The 21,383-nt window shown below is 41.0% G+C and overlaps 1 protein-coding gene and 1 pseudogene across 1 annotated transcript in view; one reads left to right on the forward strand and one right to left on the reverse strand.

The window, feature by feature from the left end:
* Window positions 1–4,459, forward strand: part of LOC121531934 (RNA polymerase II elongation factor ELL2-like) — a 40,878-nt gene extending 36,419 nt beyond the window's left edge. Inside the window, exons 9-12 of the mRNA XM_041837503.2 lie at window positions 1,503–1,566; window positions 2,820–2,991; window positions 3,118–3,162; window positions 3,982–4,459. Coding sequence (XP_041693437.1) covers window positions 1,503–1,566; window positions 2,820–2,991; window positions 3,118–3,162; window positions 3,982–4,092 — 392 coding nt within the window. The 3' untranslated portion in view covers window positions 4,093–4,459. The remainder of the gene's footprint in view (window positions 1–1,502; window positions 1,567–2,819; window positions 2,992–3,117; window positions 3,163–3,981) is intronic.
* An 8,946-nt stretch (window positions 4,460–13,405) lies between these two features.
* Window positions 13,406–16,459, reverse strand: LOC121531178 (annotated as a pseudogene).
* Window positions 16,460–21,383: the final 4,924 nt, after the last annotated feature.

Consider the following 21,383-nt stretch of genomic DNA (forward strand, 5'->3'; position numbering starts at 1 on the left):
AGTCGGCGGGGAGCCTACGGCCAACTTGGAAAACTGGGTGATCAAACCTTCGGTATCCTCCTCTGACATGCACTATTAACGCTTGAGCGTGCCCGTATTCTCCACCATCTGTGACGTCACGAGAGGCTACACAGCTTTCAGCGGGATTGCTCAAGTAGTGCAAGGAGACAAGGTTCAAACAAAACAAGGATTTTATTATAGGTCTTGGGAAATTAACGAAAATATAACAAAATTCTGTTCTCTTGTGGCTCTTTAAGGGTTAACAGTTCAGGGATGTCTCTTCCACATCCAAAATCATAATTCTCACTCGCTCAGATAACTTTTCCCCAGCCTTACTGTAGTCCACGTTGCAGCTAGTGGCCAACCCAGCAAAAAGTCCTTCCAAATGTCTCTCACGTATTTCCACAGGTGCATATATCCAAAGGTGAGTATTTCCCAAAGGTAAGTATCTCCAAATCCTTATATTCCTCATGGAAGTGGACGTGCAGCACTCTTGTCCTCCAGAGAGCCCAGGTTGGAGACTGTGTCTCTTCCCTTCCCAAACCTTCAGCTCATCAGCTCCTCATTTGTTTCAGCTGCGTGGGAAGATTGGCCATAGAGGGGTGGAGTTCCCGACCATACCCGCAGATGGAGCCATAGCTGTCTGGGTTTGCAGCCACCTCAGGGGGATGTAACGTCCCTCCAGGACACAGCCTCTCGTGACATCACATTACGTATCCAATGCATATGGGTCCAGTCAATTTCTGAAATGTCCGGTACATTAAAACGCTGCCGGTCACATGTCCGGCGCCACATTTTCCTAACGGAATCCCTGTTCTACACTACTTCTGGCCTATGCCCACATTAAAATCAGAGCAGTTTAATCATTTAGAAGAAGCACCTAATCCGTTTATTTGAGCCAACAAGATTACAGGATAGACTGCCCAGGATTTGTATACATACGAATAAACACTTTCCATATATACATAAACACTGTCAAACACTCTCCACATTATACAAAATAGCAAAGATCACAGGCAAAATGTCTGTTTTTATTACACATATTTATTGCAGTAGTAAAGCAACTATATCATTTGGAAAAGTATTATGAAACTTCAAAGGGACCTGTCTCAAATAGGTTAGGTGACTTATCGAGAAGGCTCATGGTGAATTGCTGTAGGTTTTCAACAGAGTGACAATAAATCAGTGATCTGAAGAGCATTTCCAGTGGAAAGGTGCTGTGTATGTATCTTCTGCTAGCACCCCCCATCCCTTTCCCTGGCTAGTGTGTAGATGATTGACTGTGGAACAGCTGGGTGACCCACGGTCCATCGAGTCAGCAGGCTGTTCTGCCTCCCAATCTGGAGCGCTGCTGGCGTCACTGACACTGCCTGCCTTGGAGCAGGTCTCTTATCAGGAGCACTGATAAACGACTCCATCAGCCTTGGTATGATATGAGCTTTTTCACGTTTGCATTGGCAGATTACATTAACCTTTTTTCCTCTGCTTGTGTTTATCTCCAGACCATGAGGGGGCTAAAACACCTGTCACTCGTACGTCACCGGAGGAGCTGTCCGACTATTTAATGTAAGTTCAAACACACTGCTTCATTCATAAGTCCTCCAGAATCGCCCTGGGTTGCTGAGTGGTGCTGCTAGGTTGATCAGTTATTTGAAGGCCATTCAAACTGTAAATATGGCAGAAGTGAAGGCAGTATGTGCTTTCAAAGTCTCAGGTTCTGTTACTACCATCTGTTGCTTCAATGTTTTTGTTTAATGGTATGACTACTTTAACCACTTTTGTTGTGAAAGGAAAGTGATTTGTTCGAAAAGGGCTGGATTCAGCTTGAAAACATTCACATAAATAGTGGAAAATGTGAACGTTTAAATGGTCTGTCACATGTTCAGTAATAACACAGCTTTACCGAGAATGACTTAGAAAACGAATGACCTAATGTCTTACATTTCTACATCTTGAGAACACATCTCTCTGTGAAATCATTGCTGAGTCAAAAGCCATTCATTTTGCTAATCTGCAGTGCCACCTGCTGGAGAGACGAATGCATATTTATATAGATGGGTTGGTTGTTTAGTAGCCTCTGCTGAGTCCGGGATGTCCCGGTTTTCAGGGGAAATGGAAAGAGAGCCTGTGACACAACTTCCACTTTGGATGTTAACAAGGCGACACTCCATCTTAACTCCTCCTCCACATTTTCTGGATTGGTTGAACCGTGCAAAAGAAAACCTCCCCTGATAGTTTTTTTTTCTTCTCATCAGTATGTAGGGGATCTAGTTTAAGGCGTTTCTTTTACGCCTGCTACGTGGCGTAAAACAGACAGGGTTGGTTTAGATTATTGACATCATGTAAACTATATTTCGTCTCCAATATTTATTGAAAACATAAATACATTTGCACAATGAGCACTTGTTTTCTCTCAAATACATCTTTACAGTTGTTGGTTAGCTAGCTAGCAAAGTTTAGCCATATTAGCTTAGACAGGATATCAGTGAAAACACCTCAAAACAAGACATGGTATCAATAACAAGATACAATGACCTGAAACGAGCCACCTACGGTTCCCCACATGGCAGCTTCTTGTCATTGTTTCTATCTATCTGGCCATCCAGAATCACAGCAATACACGGCCTTCTGCCCCATTTGAAGCGTGCGCATCTTTTTCTGACGTTGTCAGCTAACCCGTCTATTTCTACCTCCTGATGTGGCCATTCCACGTTGCCTGTCACAGCTGGCCAGACTAGACCAGACCATAGCAGATGGATGCCATGGGCCTGTGGTTGTTGAAATGACAGCTCACAAGATGTTAATGTCTCTCTTTCCAGAAAGTACAACACCATCACAGCCTCAGAGCAACGGCAACAGTACAAGGAGGATTTCTGTGCGGAGTATGATGAGTACAGGGCCCTGCACCACCGGATCGGTACTATCACAGAGATGTTTGTTCAGCTGGGCTCAAAGATCAACACTCTGTCCCCCGGTACACAGGAATACAAGGTATGAGCAAGGAACTGACGTCACTTCCATACACAAATCAAAACACTTCTGTTTAAACATTTAAAGACCTGGCTTGATGAACTTCCAAGGGTTTACTAAATGTCTTGTATTTTTCCACTCTTACAGCTCATGGAGGACCAAATACTGCAGAAATACAGAAAATATAAGAAAGTAAGTAATGCATGAGCAGGGAATATAATTGAATTATTTTATAGCCTGTCTTATCTACTGTAGCCTGTATGGGTATCACAAAGAACTTTGACTCATACCAGTGATATTAATGTTGTTATTAGGATCATTAGAGGAGGAAAAAGTACCCAACTGTCAAACTTGAGTAAAAGTAAAGATACTTTAATAGAAAATGACTCAAGTAAAAGTGTCACCCAATAAAATACTACTTGAGTAAAAGTAAACAAGTATTTGCTTTTAAATATGCTTAAGTATTAAAAGTAAATATAATTGCTAAAATATATTTAAGTATCAAATGTAAAAGTAAAAGTATAAATAATTTCAAATTCCTTATATTAAGCAAACCAGACGGCACTATTTTCTTGTTTTCTTAAATTTACGGATATCAAGGGGCACACTCCAACACTCAGACATAATTTACAAGTGAAGCATGTGTGTTTAGTGAGTCCGCCAGATCAGAGGCAGTAGGGATGACCAGGGATGTTCTCTTGATAAGTGCGGGAATTTGACTATTTTCCTGTCCTGCTAAGCATTCAAGATGTAATGAGTACTTTTGGGTGTCAGGGAAAATGTATGGAGTAAAAAGTTACTTTCTTTAGGAATGTAGTAAAGTAAACGTAGTAAATATAAATAGTAAAGTACAGATACCCCCAAAAAACTACTTAAGTAGACTTTAAAGTATTTTTACTTAATTCCTTACACCTCTGAGGATCATATTTTCCCATACGCTACACGCCCCTCTACTTTGTCAATGTCTTCATAATGCCAGCTCTCTGACGGCCTTCTGCCTTGTCTTTGCAGAAGTTCCCTGGTTACCGGGAAGACAAGAAGCGATGCGAGTATCTGCATCAGAAACTGTCTCACATCAAAGGTCTAATCCTGGACTATGACTGTACCCAGGGCCCTTCATAGTGACTGGCCTGCACCCTGCTGCTCCAGGGTGTTACTGTATCAATGGACCAAAAGACTCCTCATGGACCAAAAGACTGCCCAGGCGAGCCTGGGTCTGGAGCGTCATGGACTTTAATCACATATGAATCACACATTCACTTTACTCCTCCCAGTGTTGATGGAAAAGAGAAGAGAGGTTCTCGTATATGAAGTGGGCCAAGACCAGCGACTCGTGATGAAATGAATCGTTGTTGAGGACGAGTGTTGTTGTTATGGCTGTCAATTTAAGCCAAATTCCTTTTTCTACCCATAATGTTAATGTACAAAAAGTATTTGATCCCCTGCTGATGTTGTACGTTTGCCCACTGACAAAGAAATTATCAGTCTATAATTTTAATGGTAGGTTTATTTGAACAGTGAGAGTCAGAATAACAACAAAAAAATCCAGAAAAAGGCATGTCAAAAATGTTATAAATTGATTTGCATTTGAATGAGGGAAATAAGTATTTGACCCCTCTGCAAAACATGACTTAGTACTTGGTGGCAAAACCCTTGTTGGCAATCGCAGAGGTCAGATGTTTCTTGTAGTTGGCCACCAGGTTTGCACACATTTTGTCCCACTCCTCTTTGCAGATCTTCTCCAAGTCATTAAGGTTTCGAGGCTGACGTTTGGCAACTCGAACCTTCAGCTCCCTCCACAGATTTTCTATGGGATTAAGGTCTGGAGACTGGCTGGGCCACTCCAGGACCTTAATGTGCTTCTTCTTGAGCCACTCCTTTGTTGCCTTGGCCATGTGTTTTGGGTCATTGTCATGCTGGAATACCCATCCACGACCCATTTTCAATGCCCTGGCTGAGGGAAGGAGGTTCTCACCCAAGATTTGACGGTACATGGCCCCGTCCATCGTCCCTTTGATGCGGTGAAGTTGTCCTGTCCCCTTAGCAGAAAAACACCCCCAAAGCATAATGTTTCCACCTCCATGTTTGACGGTGGGGATGGTGTTCTTGGGGTCATAGGCAGCATTCCTCCTCCTCCAAACACGGCGAGTTGAGTTGATGCCAAAGAGCTCCATTTTGGTCTCATCTGACCACAACACTTTCACCCAGTTCTCCTCTGAATCATTCAGATGTTCATTGGCAAACTTCAGACGGGCATGTATATGTACAGTATCGAACACTGGAATTCCTCACCGTTCTCATGATCATTGCAACTCCACGAGGTGAGATCTTGCATGGAGCCCCAGGCCGAGGGAGATTGACAGTTATTTTGTGTTTCCATTTGCGAAAATCACACCAACTGTTGTCACCTTCTCACCAAGCTGCTTGGCGATGGTCTTGTAGCCCATTCCAGCCTTGTGTAGGTCTACAATATTGTCCCTGACTTCCTTGGAGAGCTCTTTGGTCTTGGCCACGGTGGAGAGTTTGGAATCTGATTGATTGATTGCTTCTGTGGACAGGTGTCTTTTATACAGGTAACAAGCTGAGATTAGGAGCACTCCCTTTAAGAGTGTGCTCCTAATCTCAGCTCGTTACCTGTGTAAAAGACACCTGGGAGCCAGAAATCTTTCTGATTGAGAGGGGGTCAAGTACTTATTTCCCTCATTAAAATGCAAATCAATTTATAACATTTTTGACATGCGCTTTTCTGGATTTTTGTTGTTGTTATTCTGTCTCTCACTGTTCAAATAAACCTACCATTAAAATTATAGACTGATCATGTCTTTGTCAGTGGGCAAACGTACAAAATAAGCAGGGGATCAAATACTTTTTTCCCTCACTGTACATGAACTCTCCTGCCCAATGCTTTTAACGTTTGGTCTATTTCCATGACTACACAGAAAGGCTTGGTTTGATGGTACAATCATAAGGACAGATGAGAATAAATGCTCTTCATACCCAGTCTTCTATCCATGCTATATTTAAGTACCCAGTACAATTTGCGGTTTGTTGTTTCACTGAATGTATAGATGTAAAATAATGATATAAGATCTTGATTCCTATAGAGAGGGTTGTAATCACTGGATTAAGATTAGGGAAAGCTGGAAGATATTCAATGTTATGTGGAAATATCTCAGACCTCTATGAACAAGAAGTTAACTGTTTGAGTTGATCATTTCTCTATTTGTTAAAGTTAATGATACAGTACATGTCATTAATCAGACATGCCAGTCAAATCTCCTATACATCCGCCACTGACCCAAATGTCACATTCAGTCTGTAGTTCCTTTTTGCAGTAATTGAGGCATTCTGCTTCATCAAATATGGGCCAAGGGATTGGAAACAACTGCCCCCTCTCTGCTGAAGAAAATGTTTATGAATCTTGACATTTGTATGATATAGTAAAATGCCATCTTAGTCATACAGTATACTTCCATGTTTCTGTTTAAACCACTACACCATTATTGAAAGAACACTAATCTGAATAAGAACTGCAATCAAACTCCAAAAGCACAATTAGGTGAATCTTTTTTGATTGGTGTGGCATTCTATTACCTACTTATCCTTCTGGATAAATTATTATCATTGTTTGAGCCAGTATGCTCTGACCTTTGATAGTAATAAGGTTCATACAATATTAATGAATATTTTATTACCTTGATCAATAGTCTATTACATTTGTGAGACTGGGTGGAATGCCAGAGCATTTAACAGTACTTCCAAAAGCCATTTTTATATTACAAAGCTTGTGCTTGTGTAAATGTATTCTATCAGTCCAGCAAGAAACATAGGATTGCTTCCATGCAGTGATGAAATGCGATTCTTTAAAGCTTCTGGTGTCTTCTGATTTCAACCTGGTTTAGAGCCTCAGAAATAAGATTGTCCATCCCATAGATCAGAGATGAATCGTAGTTCAAAGATGAGATCTCAGAAACCTATTTTCTGACTTATGTAAACTTCTTTACTCTTGCTGTTGAAACTGCTTTGCAGGAAAATGCTGTGGTAAACAGTGGTACATTTTATATTTATTGGTGTTGCTGTAGCAGTTTACTAGATTTCACCTCAGCAAGATGGGACAGTTTATTTTCAGTTTGAAACAGTGAATGTTCCATTACAACATTGGGCTACTGGATGTGTTTGTTTACAGTATATGCCTTCACACAAACTGGACCACATTAATTGAACCTCTCTGGATGTACCTGGCGTCATCACTTGGGATTTTTATCTGTGGCTTGAAGATATATATTTTTTCAAATACAGTGACAACTCTTAATCAGTAATGAAATCAATGTGACTGTCTGTGTACACTATCTTGCTACTTAATTGCTGTCTTAAATGTAAATTGGAAGAGTTAATCTTGCCTTAACACACCATTCACACATTTCCATGTCTCTGATATTTACTTTCTGAAATGTAATGTAATCTCTCTTTTTTAAAATCTGCTCAGTTTAATTAAATGTTTCAGGATCATGTATTTTAGTTCACATATTTTTAAGGTTGAAGGAATTGCAGAATTTATGTTATTATATGATGCTTTCAATACTGCGTCTTATGTCTGCACATCTTTTTACAATGTTGATGTATTCCTCTACAATGTAAGTTGGGGCTCGATTCAATCATATCTGCTTTAGCGAACATCCGCATAGCGGTTGTTTTGAAGGTGTCTGATTTAGAACTGTGTTAGAGCTGTCAAATCCACAAGTGGCTCCCTGCATTATAGATAAAGCCAACATTGCCATTGGCTTCACGGAGTCGCATTAACAGAAATCCCATGCCGCCTTGTTTACAGTATCGAACACTGGAATGTGTCATGTAATCCACACCTCGATTATGATGATAGAAATCCTCATTATTTTGTTGAATGATTTTTCAATTTGAGCTTCATTATTCCTATATAGCCTACATTTTCTCATTCTGAACTTCTAATGTGAGTGGGGCGGTTGTGGCTTTGTGACAATGGTTGCAAGAGCAGCTGCTCACCGATTTGACAGTTCCTATGCAGTTCCACCTCTGACAAGGCCACAACATTCGCTATGTGGGTGTCTGCTATCACCGCTTAACGTTTGATCTGATTGAATCTAGGCCTTAATTATTTTGTGTTTGTCATAGGTTAATTTCTGTTAATTTCCCTCATGAGTGCTCTGTGGATATCTGTTTGATAATCATGAATGGGGTTATAAAAAATAATTGTGATTATATTGAGGGCCTTTTTTCATCCATTACAATTCTTCACCACTGTCACAAACCACATGGTTCCAGAGCTACATATAGGAACATGTCTGAAAGGTCTGTCAGAAGTGCTTGACTCGGTACACATAGTGGAGGAGTTCTTCTTTCACAGTTTGGGTTATTTTTTATTGTTGAATTCTAAATGTCCTAAATGAAATGTATGCTACTGTGGTATTCTGGAAAGCACATGATCAGATATGAGACTAGTACAGACCACTGTCTCTGTGTGCAGTATTGGACTGAGCCATAGAAGCTGTTCATCTGAATAAGTGCTAATTGTGATATATGCAGGAGTTTGCTAGGTGCCTTTTAATAGGAAAATCTGAGTCACATTGGCTTTAACATAATGTTATCTTTCATAATTGATTTGATTGCATGACACGCAGTTGAAACAAAATATATGTACTCAAATTATTGGTCCCTAAATTGTATTTTTCATGTGTAGGCCTACAGCTTTGTGGCTAAAGGTCCTTGAAAACCATTAAGACACCGACAATGTGCTCTTGAAATGCAAAATGACATGTAATGTGCATACTGCTTACAAATCAAATAACTCTAGAATTATTTTAAGGTTATTGTCTTGCTGTCACTGGTGCGTTTCCTTTTTTGATATTGGTCAATTAAATGTCTCAATAGAAATGTCCAGTATAAGTCACTACAGATTGTCGACCTATGAGAACAAATTTGTGTAACTATTGTTTTTTTGGTTCCTCCTTTGCACAATTTCCTGTCTGTTAAAGGCAGACAAGAAGCCTCTACTTCGCGAAAGGGAAATGTAATATATATATATATATATATATTTGCAATTGTCTGTGGGGGATGCTTTATCACCACCTTTTCCTCTAGAAAAAGACTACAAAATGTATTAATGTCTCAGAAAAAATAAATAAAGCTCTTTTCATCAATAATTGTCTGTTTTTTAAAAATTGCTATATATTACCGTGAGGTGGCGATGTTGCAGCACTTTTCGGGGAATTCCTTGCACCACACACTGATATTTTTTATAGGCTGCCTACATCATATTGAGCCCCCTCGGGCTCGTGCAGTGGAGATCTTCGTGGGCTATACTCAGCCTTGTCTCAGGGTAGTAGGTTAGTGGTCTGTTGATATCCCTCTGGTGTTGTGGGGGCTGTGCTTTGGCAAAGTGGGTGGGGTTATATCCTGCCTGGTTGGCCCTGTCCGGGGGTATCGTCAGACGGGGCCACAGTGTCTCAGCCTCCAGTATCTATGCTGCGATAGTGTATGTGCCGGGGGGCTAGGGTTAGTCTGTTATATCTGGTGTTATTCTCCTGTCTTATCCGGTGTCCTGTGTGAATTTAAATATGCTCCCTCTAATTCTGTCTCTCCCTCTCTCCCTCCCCTCCCAGAGGACCTGAGCCCTAGGACCATGCCTCAGGACTACCTGGCCTGATGACTCCTGGCTATCCCCAGTCCACCTGGTCGTGCTGCTGCTCCAGTTTCTACTCTTCTGCCTGCGGCTATGGAACCCTGACCTGTTCACCGGACGTGCTACCTTGTTCCAGATCTGCTCTCTACCGCACCTGCTATTTCAACCTCTAAATGAAAAGCTAAGTGACATTTACTCCTGATGTACTGAGCTGCAACCTCTACAACCACTGTGATTATTATTTGACCCTGCTGGTCATCTATGAACGTTTGAACATCTTGGAGAAAAATCTGGCCTTAATGACCATGTACTGTTATAATCTCCACCCGACACAGCCAGAAGGGGACTGGCCACCCCTCAGCGCCTGGTTCCTCTCTAGATTTCTTCCTAGGTTTTGCCTTTCTAGGGAGTTTTTACTAGACGCCGTGCTTCTACATCTGCATTGCTTGCTGTTTGGGGTTTTAGGCTGGGTTTCTGATGTAAAAAGGGCTTTATAAATACATTTGATTGATTGAATTTGATTGAATAGTGAATTTGCATCACACAATGCTCTACACAACTTTAGATACAATCAATTAAGCAAAGAAGGACAAATATTATCCAGCATTTTGTTTGAATTCTGCATCCCTCAAGATGCACTTATATTCCAGATCCTTGAGACATTTTCCAAATAATGAAAATAACCTTGGTTCTTGTCTTTGAAAATTAGGCAAATATAAGCAATATGGGGAGAGGGAGCCTTGAGCAATAATGGATTACTTTGAGCTTTTGCGATCTAATAAAAAACTAATTTCAACCCCAAATGAATCATCTACTTTTAGTGTTTCTCCATATCTTTCAGTCCCAGTGGCCTCATTTATCAAACTGCTTGGTTTTTAACCATGTTTTTTTTTGTTTACTTTGTTCAATGCAGGACTTCAGATAAGTATAACTTTACATCAGCATTGTGAATAATAGCATTAAAGTCAGTCGGATCTCTTTATTTTCTTATTGAATAGTTTAAAAAAATCAAATTCAACCCATTTCGTTACATACATTGCATTATGCATTGAAATCTACTCTATTAATAAGGCTCTTCTATTATGGAATACATGATTTGCATAGACATTTTGTACTTCACTATATTCTTCTCACAATGAACAGAAAATATCTATAACTAATGATAGTGTTAATCATTAAAACCTTTGAAACTTCCAGATCTGCTTCTATAACCATACTGTTTGTTACAGAAGAGTTTGACCCATTTTAAAGTGCTTAAGAAATACGGCCTTCTAGGCCATATCCCTGCCATTGTTGATGTCCCATGCAGAACAAAACATGAGATAGACTACACTACCAGTCAAAAATTTGGACACACCTACTCATTCAAGGGGTTTTCTTTATTTTTACTAATTTCTACAATGTAGAATAATAGTGAAGACATCACAACTATGAAATAACACATATGGAATCATGTAGTAACCAAAAAAGTGTTAAACAAATCAAAATACATTTTATATTAGAGATTCTTCAACTAGCCACGTTTTGCCTTGATGACAGCTTTGCACACTCTTGGCATTCTCTCAACCAGCTTCATGAGGTAGTCACCAGGATTGCATTTAAATTAACAGGTGTACCTTCTTAAAAGATAATTTGTGGAATTTCTTTCCTTCTTAATGCGTTTCAGCCAATCAGTTGTGTTGCGACAAGGTAGGGGGCGTATACAAAAGACCAAGTCCATATTATGGCAAGATCAGCTCAAATAAGCAGAGAGAAACGACAGTCCATCATTACTTTAAGACATGAAGGTCAGTCAATACGGAACATTTCAAGAACTTTGAAAGTTTCTTCAAGTGCAGTCGCAAAAACCATCAAGCGCTATGTTGAAACTGGCTCTTATGAAGACCGCCACAGGAATGGAAGACCCAGAGTTACCTCTGCTGCAGAGGATAAGTTCATTAGAGTTACCAGCCTCAGAAATTGCAGCCCAAATAAATGCTTCACAGAGTTCAAGTAACAGGCACATCTCGACATCAACTGTTCAGAGGGGACTGTGTGAATCAGGCCTTCATGGTCGAATTGCTGCAAAGAAACCACTATTAAAGGACACCAATAAGAAGAAGAGACCTGCTTGGGCCAAGAAACACGAGCAATGGACAGTAGACCGGTGGAAATTTGTCCTTTGGTCTGGAGTTCCAAATTGGAGATTTTTGGTTCCAACCGTCTTTGTGAGACGTGGTGTGGGTGAACGGATGATCTCCGTATGTGTAGTTCCCACCGTAAAGCATGGAGGAGGAAGTGTTATGGTGTGGGGGTGCTTTGCTGGTGACACTGTCTGTGATTTATTTAGAATTCAAGGCACACTTAACCAGCATGGCTACAACAGCATTCTGCATCGATACACCATCCCATCTGGTTTGGGCTTAGTGGGACTATCATTTGTTTTTCAACAGGACAATGACCAAACACACCTCCAGGCTGAGTGATGGAGTGCTGCATCAGATGACCTGGCCTCTACAGTCCCCCAACCTCTACCCAATTGAGATGGTTTGGGATGCTGAGTGAAGGAAAAGCATCCAACAAGTGCTAAGCATATGTGGGAACGCCTTCAAGACTGTTGGAAAAGCATTACAGGTGAAGCTGGTTGAGAGAATGCCAAGAGGGTTCAAAACTGTCATCAAGGCAAAGGGTGGCTATTTGAAGAATCTCATATATAAAATATATTTTGATTTTTTAACACTTTTTGGGTTACTACATGATTCCATATGTGTTATTTCATAGTTTTGATGTCTTCACTATTAAGACTACAATGTAGAACACTTTAAAAATAAAGAAAAACCCTTGAATGAGTAGGTGTGTCCAAACCTTTGACTGGTACCGTATGTATGCTGAACCACTGTATGCTGAACAGCAGCTACTAACAGGGAGATTATTGGAACTGTAAAAAGTGGTCTAAACATCAGTGTTTCAGGTAGATACATTGTTAAACAACATAAGACAAATACAGTACATGATTTGACAGTTAGCCAAGACATTTCCTTTTTTAGGGGGTGTGGTAAATGCTCCAATTGGTCACAATCCTAAGTACACTTAAATATGTTGTTCATTTCAATCAGTTAATAGGCTACGTCATAAGAGCCTTAATTCAGAAGTGCATTCTGCCTTTCATTATCAATTAGTGCCTGTGCAAATTCACATAATTAATATCCAAAGTGGCCTTGGAATCATAAAGCCATGCAGGACACAATGCTAGCTGGTGGGCTTAGATTAGTGTGGCCGTGCTGGCTGGATGATGCAACTCTTGGTCCGTCAAATTTCGGTCAAATAAAGCATTATGGCACCCAACTACAGTGATCTACGTTCAATCAAACACTAGTAAACAACAACGTTTACTAAGATCCCTGTCCAGTCTCTGCCTTTGTGATTCCTAACCTCCTGCAAAGTTCCCTTTATAATATACTAATTTAAAGATGTCTAATGATACCGGTGCCAACCCATGAGCTGTTGCTGATCCCAACAATAAGTGATTTCAAAAACAAAAGCTACTCATAAAATACACGTAAAAGTGTTTGCCCTTTAAGCTCCTAACTGCTTAACTATCTGAAGGGGTTGCTATCATCAGTGAACTTCTGCCAACATGTAACTTCTCCTGTAGTGATATTCAAAGTAAGGAACCCCTGCAAAATTCTGTCTCACAAGTGTTTGACTATAAACCTTAGTACCGGCATCTGCCCATTATACTGTGTATGGCTTCTCTTCATTTAATAACTCTAGCTTCATTCATTTTCCGTTAACTCTAGGTTATGGTTTAATTTTCAAACTGGGGTGCAAGAGTGACACTATCCCTAACAGAGATCAGCCCACAAAAGCCCACCACCTTTGGTTTGACCGGTAAATGCCCAGCCTGTCCAGTGGAATGAAAATATCAAATGTTTTTCAGTGTGTCGATGGCAACCGAGGGAAGGCTTTTAAGAATCTCAATAAACAGGAACAGAAAAGCATCTGGTTGAGGAACAATAACATTAGCCTGATTAGGGCTGTCGTTGAGGTGCTGATCCATGTCCTGTTGAAACCGCCTATCTTTGGTTCTCTGAAACATAATCTGGGTAATAACGTAAATATCTCTGGTCAGACTAATAACCAGGGACAGGAAGTAGCAACGAGAGGCATTTAAACTCCAACGCTCCTTGTCCATACCATAGACAAGGCCAACATTTCTGGCCCAGAGCAAATTGTTGCAGATAAAGTAAAGGGCGCGATTGAGGTTGGCCACAGTAAGGCAGAAGCGCAGCACAGGGTCAGAGAGCTGCAAGGTCTGCTTGGCAGCATCAATGGAATTCACAGTGTTCCCGAATCTGAACACTGAAACAAAGGATAAAGACAGAATTCAGCACATGCTCATGAATGAAAACAGTTATCAAGTAGGCTACATTTTACACATCGTTGAACCAAATATTATTGGTAGACTAGAGAGCCTCTTTCCAATAATAATTAGCCTACTTCTTGTTCAACTGGTTAGTTTGCTACAGTATGTCCCTGGAGAGTGTAGTAGTTGGTGGTGGTGAAGGTTGTACAAACTCACATTTCCTTCCAGAACTCATGTTGGACTCCAGACTCATTCCTGCCAGAATTGTTGCAAAGCAAATACTTTGACAAGGCACATGCATATTGAGGACGAAAAGGGCAGTTTTCAGGAAAAACTAGCAGTATTTCAATCTTCTCTATGTATCTGTTTGGATAAAAGTACAATTTTGAGTACAGTTCCTTATCCCATCCCTGCATTAAGGTATGTTTTCCGACCCATATCTCGCGCAGGCTCCACGGTGTCTTAATCTAACCATGATGGCGTTCCGACCCCAGTGTAAACAAGCGTAATGGTAGGGTCTGAATCTGTTGGCTATGCCAAACAGTAGCAATGATTTATATATACACTAGATCCATCAAACTCAACTCTGGACCTCAAAGCCAGTTCCACTGCGTTTCTTCATTGTTCCCCTCTAATAGGGACTGATTTAGATCTGGGACACCAAAAGGGTGCAATTAATTATCAGGTAGAACAGAAAACCAGCAGGTTCCAGACCTGGTAAGGTAAGAGTTGAATACCCCTGCACAAGATGATTGATAAGGTGCGCTGCGTTGAAGCCACCTTGCCTCCATCTTGGCACTCCCCCACCATTGTAAAACATATTTTGGAAGCTACAGAAATGCATTTATTAATGGCTACATAAATTTTTACCACATGTATTCTATTAGAGACACTTAATGCATACTTTTAAATTATATTATGTGAGCTAAACATAAAAATAACATTTTCCTTAAAGTATCATTTTTAGAGATGACTATGTTTACGGTCCCCACTACAAAAAAATAAATAAACTTAAATGCATGTAATTTTGTCCTTGAAACATTTAATTGAAATACTGTAGAATTCCATTTATCCTATGGAGGACTCATAGTGGGGAGTGCCAATATGGCCGACCGGTGGCTTCAAAGCCTCTCAATGGCCAATACATAGCATCAGCAATTCAGGGTTTATATTCATAATTGAACAGTACCTATCCCATAACAGGTAATGGAGAATCACACATTAGTCCATTACATATCTGTAGCTAGTAGCTACTAATAAGCCAATTTAGCTCTCTGGCTACCCAAGACCAATGACATACCTACAAATAAGATCCCTTCCTTGACTTTGATCCATTGAGACACATGGCTGGTCATTTCAAGCAGAAAATAAAACGGAACAAAATGTAGCTACAACTTTTAGACAAGCTTGGCAGCCTCTGCTAACTAGGCAACTGCTTTGGTTTCAGTACGGAGGGTTTTGCAGATGGACAGGTGAGTTTGGCAAGTGGCCCTTTCGAATACTACCAGTTTCAACCAATAGTGTCAACAAGAATCCTTTCATTCTTTCCTTTCTTTGCAGTAATCACTGATCTTACACATATGTAACCAAGCGAGTCTAAACAACTTTCACAAACCCAGTCCAATGAAGTCAATAGCTCAGACTGGATCCAGTCATGTAACTCCTTAGAGATAGATAGAGGACTCTAATGCCCAAAAGCCTGTTTTAGCATGGGCAGCGTCATTGAGGACTTTCACAATTATGAAGTAGTCAACTGGGTGGGACTTTCTATGGGTTAAAGACATGCTCTGGAACTTTGGTGACTAGAAAGCCCGCTTTGGACTGGATGTGTCAATGTGTAGTTCATACATGCATAATCTATTAGCAGAATTACTGTCTTACCTCAATTAGCCACAAAATCCCTAGTTTGAAAGCGACTGTTTAGTGAAAGCTGTGCAGCGCCATTTTCCCTGCATTTACCCCACGTGGGCCAGCCCCCTAGCAATTTGAGTTCCAGCCAATAAGATTCAGCCCCTCGCCATTTGAGTGTCAGCTAGCAAGATGCACACACAGCAGAGCGAAAGAGAGCAATGACGTGGTGCACGTCTGCACATATGTGACGTCGTACACAATTTTCAGGGACAACGTTTGGCTCGTGAGTGCTACTTTCAGAACTACTGGCTAAAAAGTATACAAAAGTACCAGAGAATCTCTTTAAGGAAGGATCACATAATTCCATCCAGTTCATCAGAAGGGATCAGCCAATGAATTATGCTTGTGAGCAAACATTCCATAGCTGCAGGTGGCAGTAAATCGCTAACCTTGGCTTTATACCTGTTCAAACAACACACTCCAGGTGGCAGTATGCACCCTTTCGGTTTATTTACCAACTCATGGAAGTAGAAGAAGAAGAAAATTGACTACTTCATAATGGAGATGGCTTCAATGACGCTGCCCGTGCACTCACATACGACATATTTGGACAGATATAAAGAAGAGTCCTCTATCATTCTCTATGTGTCACTCAGATCAGCCATAACTAGGGAGAAAGGAAGGATGCATTGCAAACTATTCGAACAGGCCCAAGTGGGTGCAGTCAATGCGAGGGCAATAATAAAGTGCTAGCGTTCCATTGTTGGCCCCTTCCTCTACTACTACCAATCTCTTATTCCTATATCTAAAATGACTGGATTAGGTTTCACAATCAATACACAATCAATACACAGTCAAGAGATCTGTCCAGTTGCCCCCAGATTAGCTAAAATTAGACTTCCCCTTATCCTTATCCTACTTTAATCAGCAGGCAGTAACACGGTCAATCCAATCCTACATCCACATACAGTAGGCTACTACTAGAGTGGTAATACATCGTAGGCCTATTTACAACAATATATGAGTTAGCGTTATTATCTTTATGTCCACATCCAGGCTCAAAAGGTGTAAAAAAATAAAATAATGTTGGTGCAGTAAAATATGTTGTTTTACAGGGTCAGGCATAGTAGTACAGCACCCTTGAAGTAAATTAGGGTTAAGAGCCTTGCTCAAGGGCACAGACAGATTTTTCACCTTGTCAGCAAGGTTATTGGCCCAACACTGTAACCACTAGGCTACCTGCCACCCTGCCAATCCCACATCCCAATTAAACTCTACCTAGCCTCAACCATAACCCTAGTTTCATGTCCACGTCCCAGCTTCCCACTGGGCACAGACATCAATTCAACGTAATTTCATTGAAATTATGTGGAAACAACGTTGATTCAACCAGTGTGTGCCCAGTGGGTAAACCCTAACCCTAGCATAACCCTAGCTTCATGTCCACATCCCGGCTCAACCCTAACCCCAGCTTCATGTCCACATCCCGGCTCAAACCTAAGGACTGTTTTTTTGCATTACTCCACTGCTATGGCACAAACCTTTTAAGCCCCGTTATACTTGGTGCTAACAGGAAATCTGAGGCATAAGAGACACATTATAGATATATATTTTTTTACCCCATGATGTCCAATTGCTAGTTACAGTCTTGTCCCATCGCTGCAACTCCCATACGGACTCAGGAGAGGCGAAGGTCAAGAGTCTTCCGAAACACAACCCTGCCAAGCCACATTGCTCGCTTAACCCGGAAGCCAGCCACACCAATGTGTCAGAGGAAACACTGTACAACTGGCGACCAAAGTCAGTGTGCATGCGCCCGGCCCACCACAAGAAGTCGCTAGAGCGCAATGGAACAAGGACATCCCAGCCGGCCAAACCCTCCCCTAACCCAGATGACGCTGGGCATTTGTGCACCACCTCATGGATCTCCCGGTCGCGGCCAGCTGCGCCACAGCCTGGGATCGAACCCAGGTCTGTAGTGACGCCTCTAGCACCGCGATGCAGTGCCTTAGACCGCTGCGCCACTCGGGAGGCCAAGAGACACATTTTAATACCATTTGTAGACACATATCTGAAAATGTGGCCACAATCTGAATGTGGATAAGATCAGGACCAAGGATACATGTTAGTGCCAGGTATAAACAAGGATTTAGAGATAAACATAACAGAACAACTGATACAAGTTTTTTTTCATGTTGCAAAAACCAAGCCTTGAGGTCGAAGGATTTGTCCGTAGAGCTCCAAGACAGGATTGTGTTGAGGCATAGATCTGGGGAAGGGTACCAAAAAATGTCTGCAGCATTGAAGGTCCCCAAGGACACAGTGGTCTCCATCATTCTTAAATGGAAGAAGTTTGGTACCACCAAGACTCTTCCTAAAGATGGCCGCCCGGCCAAACTGAGCAATCGCGGGAGAAGGGCCTTGGTCAGGGAGGTGACCAAAAACCAGATGGTCGCTCTGACAGAGCTCTAGAGTTCCTCTGTGGAGATGGGAGAACCTTCTAGAAGGACAACCATCTCTGCAGCACTCCACCAATTAGGCCTTTATGGTAGAGTGGCCAGACGGAAGCCTCTCCTCAGTAAAAGGCACATGACAGCCCGCTTGGAGTTTGCAAAAAGGCACTTAAAGACTCTCAGACCATGAAAAACAAGATTCACTGGTCTGATGAAACCAAGATTGAACTCTTTGGCCTGAATGCCAAGCTTCATGTCTGGAGGAAATCCCTATGGTGAAGCATGGTGGTGGCAGCATCATGCTGTGGGGATCGAGACAAAGATGAACGGAGCAAAGTACAGAGAGATCCTTGATAAGAATCTGCTCCAGAGCGCTCAGGACCTCAGACTGGGGTGAAGGTTCACCTTCCAAAAGTACAACGACCCTAAGCACACAGCCAAGACAACGCAGGAGTGGCTTCGGGACAAGTCTCTGAATGTCCTTGAGTGGCCCAGCCAGAGCCAGGACTTGAAACCGATCAAACATCTCTGGAGATACCTGAAAATAGCTGTGCAGCGATGCTCCCCATCCAACCTGACAGAGCTTGAGAGGATCTGCAGAGAAGAATGGGAGAAACTCCCCAAATACAAGTGTGCCAAGCTTGTAGCGTCATACCCAAGAAGACTTGAGGCTGTAATCGCTGCCAGAGGTGTTTCAACAAAGTACTGAGTAAAGGGTCTGAATACGTATGTAAATATGATATTTCAGTTTATTTTTTATTTTTTATAAATTAACAAACATTTCTAAAAACATTTTTTTTGCTTTGTCATTATGGGGTATCGTGTGTAGGATTGATGTGGGGAAAAAACAATTTAATCAATTTTAGAGTAAGGCTGTAACCTAACAAAATGTGGAAAAAGTCAAGGGGTCTGAATACTTTCTGAAGGCACTGCATGTTATAGTAGAACACCAAAAGATAACATGCAATGATTACACATAACATTATGTTATTCATCTCCAGACCTTGGTCAAATACATGAGAATTTAAATAAATATAGATTTTAATACAGTAATAGTACTACTCCCCTTATTAAAAATAGGGTTGACATTTTGAAACTTAGGCCTATCAGTTGAAATATTATTTATTTGAAAACAGATTGGTGCAATAAGCAAAAAGATTTGGTGCACAGCAAAGTTATGCTGTGGAATCGACAGGGAAGAGAGCTGTGGCTAGAGTTAACGCAGGTTAAAAAACAAAACAAAAAAACATTACAAAACACCAATGTTATCAAATTACACCTCAAACAATTGCACACTAGTGTATTTCAAATAAAATACATGTTTGACCCAGGTCTGATCTGTGTAATGTAACATCTTATCTTTAGACTTCTGGTACTCTATATACAACAAATGTAAACATATCTGCAAACCATTGCAGGCAAAGCCACGCTTTAATGATTATGGACATGACATGTTTAAACCATGTTTAAGTATTGATTGATATGTTTTATAATGTGTTATGGGTTAGATGGGATGTTTTATGTGCAAATGTATTTGTGGCTGGAGACAGTGTGCAGAGGGGGCCTATCTCTGAAACTGGTGAACTGGGACAGGCTGCAGGAGTGTGTGCACTCCCTTACCTCAAGGCTTCTCCTGACTGATAAGAGATGGCTCTGTTATTTTTTTGCATGCGAAAGCTTGGTCCTGCCACTATTGGTTCCAAAATCTGAATAAATAGGAGGAGGAGAAGTCAGATTGGGTGTTGGGAGTTTAGTTGCTCTGCAGACCAGCTCGGCTTTTGTTGCTTTGTGTAATAAAGTCTATCTTGATTCTACAAAAACTCTGGAAGAACTTTGATTTTTAATAAGTATAGCGATACATTTCTACGACAAAGGTTCTGCCATCTCCACTGAGGAACTCTGGAGCTCTGTCAGAGCCCTTCTCCCTCGATTGCTCAGTTTGGCAGGGCGGCCAGCTCTAGGAAGAGTATTGTTGGTTCCAAACTTCTTCCATTTAAGAATGATGGAGGCCACTGTGTCCTTGGGGACCTTCAATGCTGCAGAAATGTTTTGGTACCCTTCCCCAGATCTGTGCCTCGACACAATCCTGTCTCAGAGCTCTATGGACAATTCCTTCGACCTCATGGCTTGGTTTTTGCTCTGACATGCACTGTCAACTGTGGGACCTTAAATAGACAGGTGTGTGCCTTTCCAAATCATGTCCAATCAATTGAATTTACCACAGGTGGACTCCAATCAAGTTGTAGAAACATCTCAATGATGATCAATGGAAACAAGATGCACCTGAGCTCAATTTCGAGTCTCATAGCAAAGGGTCTGAATACTTATGTAAATAAGGTATTTCTGTTCTTTTTTAATACATTTGCTAAAATATCTAAAAAAACAGTTTTCACTTTGGCATTATGGGGTATTGTGTGTTGACTGATGAGGAAATAAATTAATTTAATCCATTTTAGAATAAGGCTGTAACGTAACAAAATGTCAAGGGGTCTGAATACTTTCCGAAAGTACTGTAACTGTTTGTTACATGCAATATTTGCTTTGTGGACTTCACCGGACAGATATTGCTCTCTGTTTTTGGGATGAAGCAAACGTATGTGTAGTTGAATTTATTCCGCCACTGTGTGAATGTTGTCTTTTTGTTGTCACAACCTTTTTGTATATCACGTTGGCGTTTGAACAAATGGGTTATAGAGCAAACAACACAAATATCACAACATAGGTTGAATATAACTTTTTTACTGGCTTGGCTTGGCTTCCTCAGTAATATTACCCATGGACCGCTACTGGTTTAACCCTAGATTTATGTCCACATCCCGGTTCAACCCTAACCCTTAACCACAACCCTGTCGTGGAAATTCTACACAGGGACACTCAAAGTCAATCTTAAATGAATCATTGTTTATTAACAGTTAACTATGTAGTTTACCAATAAAATGGTCTGATAGTGATGTGGATATACTCAGAATACATATCCCAAATGAAATAAATGATCTCACTCCAATACATTTTTATAGAAAGTTAGCAAAAATAGATAAGATCTTGCTACCATGGGAAGGTAAATACCTGTCTATTTGTGGAAAAATCACCCTGATGAACTCTTTAGTAT

Source organism: Coregonus clupeaformis, chromosome 19 (assembly GCF_020615455.1).
Source record: "Coregonus clupeaformis isolate EN_2021a chromosome 19, ASM2061545v1, whole genome shotgun sequence".
In the NCBI taxonomy this organism is placed as follows: domain Eukaryota; kingdom Metazoa; phylum Chordata; class Actinopteri; order Salmoniformes; family Salmonidae; genus Coregonus; species Coregonus clupeaformis.